Source organism: Meriones unguiculatus, chromosome 3, assembly GCF_030254825.1.
Source record: "Meriones unguiculatus strain TT.TT164.6M chromosome 3, Bangor_MerUng_6.1, whole genome shotgun sequence".
NCBI classification, from domain to species: Eukaryota; Metazoa; Chordata; class Mammalia; order Rodentia; family Muridae; genus Meriones; species Meriones unguiculatus.
The window spans coordinates 90645622-90652604 of record NC_083351.1 but is presented as its reverse complement, the minus strand read 5'-3'; the positions used below and the strand labels follow the sequence as shown (position 1 = coordinate 90652604).

At 53.5% G+C, this 6983-nt stretch overlaps 1 protein-coding gene across 5 annotated transcripts; it reads right to left on the bottom strand.

The window, feature by feature from the left end:
* Positions 1 to 331: 331 nt before the first annotated feature.
* Positions 332 to 5823, bottom strand: Cdk20 (cyclin dependent kinase 20). 5 transcript variants are annotated; one of them, XM_021649091.2, is made up of 8 exons: positions 5139 to 5438; positions 4739 to 4852; positions 3840 to 4028; positions 3550 to 3671; positions 3341 to 3403; positions 2506 to 2629; positions 2057 to 2212; positions 332 to 1236 (listed from the first exon to the last, which is right to left on the bottom strand). In XM_021649091.2, exons 1-8 carry the CDS (start codon positions 5211 to 5213, stop codon positions 1105 to 1107), a joined length of 975 nt encoding a protein of 324 aa, XP_021504766.1. In that variant the 5' UTR covers positions 5214 to 5438; the 3' UTR covers positions 332 to 1104. The 5 variants fall into 5 exon arrangements, with proteins under 5 accessions (XP_021504766.1, XP_060236329.1, XP_021504765.1 ...); XM_060380346.1 differs by having other exon boundaries at positions 332 to 1264; positions 3840 to 3991; positions 4743 to 4917; positions 5139 to 5430; XM_021649090.2 differs by having other exon boundaries at positions 332 to 1264; positions 5139 to 5425.
* Positions 5824 to 6983: the final 1160 nt, after the last annotated feature.

The following is a 6983-nucleotide window of genomic DNA, read 5'->3' as shown; positions in this document are numbered from 1 at the left end:
GTCTTAATATCCACTATACAAGTTCTTTCAACCCCTTCTATCTGCTCCCTTCTCTTGCCCCTTGACATTTCAGTATCTTTTACACCAGCAGTTCTTAACCTGGGGGTCATGACCTCTTTGATGGTCACATGAGATATTCTGCATATCAGATGTTTACATTGTGACTTATAACAGTAGCAAAATTACAGTTATGAAGTAGCAACAACAATTATTTTATGGTTGTGCTCACCACAAGGAACTGCATTAAAGGGCTGCGGCATGAGGAGGTTGAGAACACCAGTTTTAGACTCCTCCTGCTATATTCCCATGAAATAAAAATCAACAAGCTGGCTGAGTTACACTGGAGTTTATTTACTGAATGAATCCCAGGAACGCCTGTGTCACAGGCACAGCAGCCTCAGGCTTACTCTCTCCTGCAGGAAAACTGATCACCCCACCCAACATGTGGAAAGTGTACTTTGGGAGCTGGAACTTCTGGCCCCTCACTCCCCAGTGAACACCCAAGTCACGTGAGTGGCACAGGAAGCCCTGAGCACCAGAGCAGCTCTTACTTGGAAGCGCCCTCTGTGTGACTGACCCCTGAGTTGAGGGCCACTGTGTCAGTTTCCCTCTAGAAACAGAAAAGGTACAAACACAGGCAGAGGCACCCAGAGCTTTTATGTGAATCTCAAAGCCTGACCCAGTGTGCTCTGAAAACCAAACCAAAGCGAGCCTGCCTTCGCAGCTCTGTACCCAGGTGAAGGTGGCTTACTCTCTGTGCCTCCCTGAGGGGCTGCTGTAATAGCAGTGTCCTTGGACAGGAGACAGCGCCTGAAGAATCATCTCTAAGGCAGGTGGTGAGGCCCTGGAGAAGGACACAGATAGTGGTTTCTGGAAGCTATATCTGTAGGATGTTGAGTCTCTTTCTCTTCTGGGCTGGACATCTTCATGGTTCTGCCTCCTGGAGCCTAGCCCTCAAGCAGGCTAAGGAGTCGGACGAGGTGTGATGTGCGCAGCCGCAGGAGGCCGTGGCTGTCCAGGTGCTCCTGGGGCCTGCGGGGCAGGCAGGCAGGACTGGGCCAGCATCTCACCCTTCTGGGATGAAGGGCCGGATCAGCTCTGGGTTCAGCAGTGACTCCTCAAGAGGCCGGTCCACATGGAAGTCATGGACGTGGGGGGGCCCTGAGTGGGCCTTGGGTGCAGGTCCCCCTGGACGCTGAGGAATTGGCAGCTCAGATGGATGGGCAGGCAGAGGAGCTGTGAAGAAATACTGATGCAGAAGGGCCTGAGGGTAGCAAATAAGGGGCAGTGGAAGGAATTCAGTCACTCTCTGTCCCCAGAATCATTCAGCTGACGCAGCGCAGCTTGCCTGTGCACTAGAGCACTGTTCCAGCAGCTGGGAACATGGCACGGAGCTAAAAAGCCTTGCCAACAGAGGAAGGGGTAAGGACTTAGACCACAGAAAAGGACAAAATGCACACACAGTATGTCCCAGCAGCAAGGACAACTTGTTATGAAGCTGTTTCCTCCCAACAGAAACATTTCCTCTGGGCAGAAGGCTCCTTACACACTCAGGAACTAAAGAAAACTCACAAGTCTCAGGAAGTACCTGAAACTATAGCTAGACTCAGGTCACACTAGTTATCAGAGTCCCATCTGGAGTGAACAGGGACTCCTTCATGTCTCCCAAGACAAGTCATAGAATAGTGCTAGGAAAAAGGGCTGAAAAAGACAAGAGAGATGCTGCAGGCTTTGAAAAGCTAGGATACGGTAGCACAAGCCCCAAAAAAAAGCCTAAGTCTTGAGAGAAGCAAACTTAGGAGGGATAGGGACATAACAAGAACAATCAGGATAAGGAGGGGACAACACTCACACCGTCAACACCTGTGACTGCAGGAAAGAAACAGTGACAGGGAGAGGGCTTAGACAGAGAGAGGCAAGGATCACTGACTCCTACTGCCCTGAGCCTCCTGGAACCCCATCTCCTGGGGTTCCACCCCACACAAGTTCTGAGAGCCACCAGCTTGGCTACTAAATACAGAGAATCAGGAACAGTGACCACAACCTCTAATCCTACCTGAGAGGCTGAGATACGCTGATGTGGAGGGTACAGGAGGAACTGACCCAGCAGATCCAAGGCCTGGGGAGAGGCATCAGGCAGCACCTCCTCCAGGGGCACTGGTGCCTGCTCCTTGAAGGAGATCTTGTTGTAGTCGGGCAGCTCTGTGATCTCCTGAGCCCAGAAGAGAAAAAGGCAATGAGAGCAGCCCTCCCTCTCCACTCCTGATGCAGGCTTTCCAGTCTTCATTCAGCCCAGAGTGCGCCATCACCCACGCATGCTCTCCTTTACCCCCTCACCTCTCAGGGTTGCTGAGATGCTACCCAGATAAGGCCCTCTTCAGGGCTAAGACACTGGACTTTATTGGTCAGGGGACACTGGGGCCCTGGGACACCTACACAGGGAGAGTCACTTGCTGCTGGGGAATGAACAAACCTGGACCCTCCCCAGCAATGGCTGCTACTAACCGGCCAGACTCGAGGACTGGGGGTGCCCAGGATGCGAAGCACACAGCAAAGTTGCTCGATGTCATTCTCTCCCGGGAACAGGGGGGACCCATTCAACAGCTCTCCCATAATGCAGCCCACAGCCCTGTGGACACACATCTAAGCGACTGGAGAGGGCACATAGGTGGTCAACCTACCCTCAGCAGCTCTAACGCCTCACACAGCAACAAAGCCAGAGGCTCCCAGTGTTACTCCTCCACAGACATCTAGAACACAACAGCCCTTACAGCTCTTAGGCCCTCAGGTCTGGGACAAACCCAGCTCCATTTATGGAGTGGAGTGGGGGGGGGGCAGAAATGCAAAATAACCCAAAGTTCAGACCTCTGGACACCACAAACTATTCCTTAGTCCCCCAAAGGCTGAAGCCCACCTCACCAGTCCTGATGCAGGCTTCAGGCCAGGGTGGACCATGCATGCTCTCCTTTACCCCTCTCACCCTCTCTAAGGGTTGGTGAGATGATACCCAGATAAGGCCCAGCCCTCCTGCAGGGCCAAGACATTGGTCTTTATTGGTCAGGGGACACTGGGGGCCCGGGACACCTTGGGACCCAGGCCTCACTCTAGCTCACAGCTGTCTCATCCTCAGGTCAGGTGCCTATACATATTACATGCCTAGTACCTCAGACCACTTCACCTCCCATTCCCAGGAGCCTCCTGAGGCCACCACTCCCCTAACATCCCCCCCAACCAACTCAAAAACAGGGTGAAGAAAAGATCCCAAGCTGCTCAGACTACTCTAAAACCAGAGAGGATAACCCCGCGGCTCACATCAGCCTCATCTGCCCAAGTGTCTCACCACAGGTCGACGCCCTGGTCATACTGCCGAGCACCATACAGCAGCTCAGGAGCTCGGTACCACCTGGGGGAGAAAGGGTTTAAGACCACAGCTGGATTGCTGGTCTGATAAGCCACTGTTCACCCTCGCCTCACAGCCCATGCCTGGCCAGAAGGTGCAGAAGTGTCTCCTCCCTGGTGAAAGGACTGGCGGGGATACAGCTCGGCTACCTGGTGGCCACCTGGTGTGTATAGAGGCGACCGCCATCAGGAGAGAAGACCCGGGCCAGGCCAAAGTCAGCTATCTTGAGCTCGCCTGAGGCACTGATGAGCAGGTTGGCAGGCTTCAGGTCCTGTACATGCAAAAAGAAGCATCAGTCCCCCTGTACCTAGACAAGGTTTGGGACAGGGGTATAAGCCCCCAGGCCCCCATCTCCTTTAGCCACAACCCTGGCTGCTGACCTGAGGAGCCGACTGCACCCTCCTGCACCCCAGCCCGCAGGAGTCCACACCGTACTAACCCGATGCACAATGTTGTTGGCATGGCAAAATGCAACACCTTTGAGCAGCATCTGTAGGTAGCTCTTGACCTGTGCTGGAGCCAGCGGCCTCTGCGCGTGGCGCACCACCTCTGCCAGGTCAGACAGCATAAACTCGAAAGCCAGCACGAAGCCTGCACCATGTGGGAACACAGCCTTCAGCTGTACCACCTGAGGGCGGATATCCCATGAGCCTCTCGAGTCTAGACTCACCTCCAGACTGCCTCCGCTCCCATCCCACTGCCAGCAGCACCCTTCGCCCAGGCCCCAACAATAGACCAGGCAGGCAGAAACCGCCAGGGAGCTCAGGGGTCACGGTGCTCTGCTATCCAGAGATGAGGTGGTCCCCACTCTACTCTCCACTAGTGAACAGGAAGAAGGTCAGAAGGCCACTTAATGGGCAGTAACACCCCACTGCTCAACCTGGCCCACCCATACGCGGATCACCTGCATCGTGCAAATGCAACACCTTTGTGTGCATGAGAGACCCAGGACTCAAGCACCGACTGTCACCCATTTCCTCCAGGGCCGCCAAATCCCAGCAACCCAGGGACAGCACTAGAAGTCCCATCTTCTCCAGTGTTGGGACAATGAAGACACATCACACACGGTAAGCTACCATGGTCTTAAAGCCCAGGCGGGCAGAGTGCACTGGGACACAAGGGCTCTGAGGGGCTGACAGAACAGGGAATAAATGGCCAACAAGTGATAAAGGGAATATGTTTAGATTCTGGAAGGTATAGGACTAGAGGGAAGAGCAACACGTGTGCGGCCTCGTCGCCTCTTACTGAGTGGGTAGGAGGAATGGAAATGAGTGAAAGAGGCAACAAGCTGCTGCTTTGTCCGCCTGAGCTCAACCACCTAAGTCCAGCCCCACTCACATACTGACTGTCCTCGATCTCCTGCAGAGCCTTGATTTCCCTGAGGGCCTGGTTAGGAATGCCATCCTCCAGCCGCCGCAGGGCCACCTTCTTGAGGGCAACAATTTCGCCAGTCTGTGCAGAAAAGAGGGCAGACACCGCCAGAAGACCTCCGGCAAGGCAGGGGCAGGGAGCGAACACTGCAAGAGCGAGACACCCACAGAGATCCGCCCCCAAGTCGGGAAGGTCGGAGCCGTCCGCTAGGGGACGCGCCCCCGCAGTCCCGCCGCTGAAGCCGGAGCGCCCCAGGCGGGACCCGGCGCAGCAAGCCAGCGAGCCGCCCGAAGCCCGCGCGCGGGTGGTCTCAGCTCGCCGCACACGGCCGAGGAAGCGCAGGGGCACCGCGAGCGGCCTGGCTCACCTCTACGTGCTTGGCTTTGAAGACGATGCCGTGGGCGCCCTCCCCGATGCGCCCGAGGATGCAATACTGGTCCATGTCGCCCCGCGGAGCCCAGACCTTCCGCGGCTGGGACCCAGCGTGCGAGCGTTGCCTAGCGATAGCGCGCCCAGCAGCTGCTCCGTGAAGCACGTGACCGGAAAGACCGGGGCGGAGCAGAGTCGGGAATCTGCATCCCCCCCCTCTAGGCGGTACCTTTCCACAGCCTTCGGCAGTCACGCGACCCTGACCTAACTATAAATTCACCGTGGCGCCAGACAAGAAACGCGGGTGCGTGCGGCTGAAAGGGGTGGGGCCACGTACGTAGAGGATGTGTCCGCGCGCCCAGGGGCGGGGCCTTGCTAGAGAGGTGGGGCCGATGGCGGACTCCAGAAGCTGGAGTGAGTACCCAGTGGCAAGGGCCTAGTGTGTCACTCCCTCCTGGGGCCCCTCTTTGGAACTGACTCAAGCCAGCGCTGGAGACGAACCCAGAGTTGACGCATGCAGAGAGAACCACTTGGGCCTCTAGTCTCTTCACTGGGCATCATGAAGCTAAGTACCTTTTAAAAGAGCTTACTAGCCCAGGGATGAAGGTGAGGTGTTTGCCTAGAGTGCGCAAAGCCTTTGGGTTTAATTCCCAGCCCTACATAAATTGGTCGCGCTAAAGCACATCTGCAGTCCCAAAACTTGGCAAGGTCATCTTCATCTACATCGCCAGTTCAAGGCAGCCTTCGCTAGGACACCTTGTCTCAGTATATATATATATAGAGAGATGCCCAAGAAGTATATGAAATGACGAGCAACATCCCTTAATCAGGAGAAATGAAATCAAACCACAATAAGACACGTCACACCCTTTAGGATGACTACTGTCAGAAAAGTAGTTGATAAGCCTAGTAAGGTTGTCCTGCCTTTAACTCCAGTTCCCAGCAGGCCGAGGCAAAGGGGATCTCAAGTATGAAGCCAGTTTGGACATGGTTAAGTACTAACCTAGTAAAATTGGGAAGAAATCAAGAAACGCAGAAAGGGGGGGCATTGCACAAATGTTGGGAAGGTAAGGGTGCAGAGAAATCACCACCCTTGTGTGCACTGGTTGAAATGTATGTGTGCCAAGCATGGTGGCTCACTCCTACAATCCCAACACTAATGAGACTAATGCAGGAGGCTTGCGGCAGGTTCAAAGCCAGCGTGAGCTACAATGTGAGACTGTCTCAAACACAAAACAAACAAAACCTTTAAAAAGAGAGGTGAGGCGGGTCCCTATGGAATTCCTGTGGGACCCTCTTCTTCTGGTATGACATAAGTTTTGCCAGGCCTATGACATACTACTCCTAGGGTTAAATGGGGGGGGGGAGGAAGGAAGGAGGGAAGGAAGGAAGGAAGAGAGAGAGAGAGGGAGAAAGAAAGAAAGAAAGAAAGAAAGAAAGAAAGAAAGAAAGAAAGAAAGGAAGGAAGGAAGGAAAGAGAAAGAAAGGAAGGAAGAAAGAAAGAAAGAAAGAAAGAAAGAAAGAAAGAAAGAAAGAAAGAAAGAAAGAGAAAGAAAGATTTAAGTTTGGACTACAGTGAGGAGGAGCCTCAAATAAAAAATTAAAATTAAAAAAAAAGAAGGATGGGGTGGTGTGTCCTTGTTATTCTAGCAGTTGGGAGGTAGAGGAAGGAGGCCCAGGAATTCAGGATTGTCCTTAACTGCATGCTGAGTTTAGCTTTCATAGGCTAGTTACTTCTCAGAGATTATAGCATTGACATCCAAAACTGATACACTATAATTATGATTTTATATCTGAGGGGACACACAAAGAAATAAAGGACAATAATACCTCTCTTTTTATT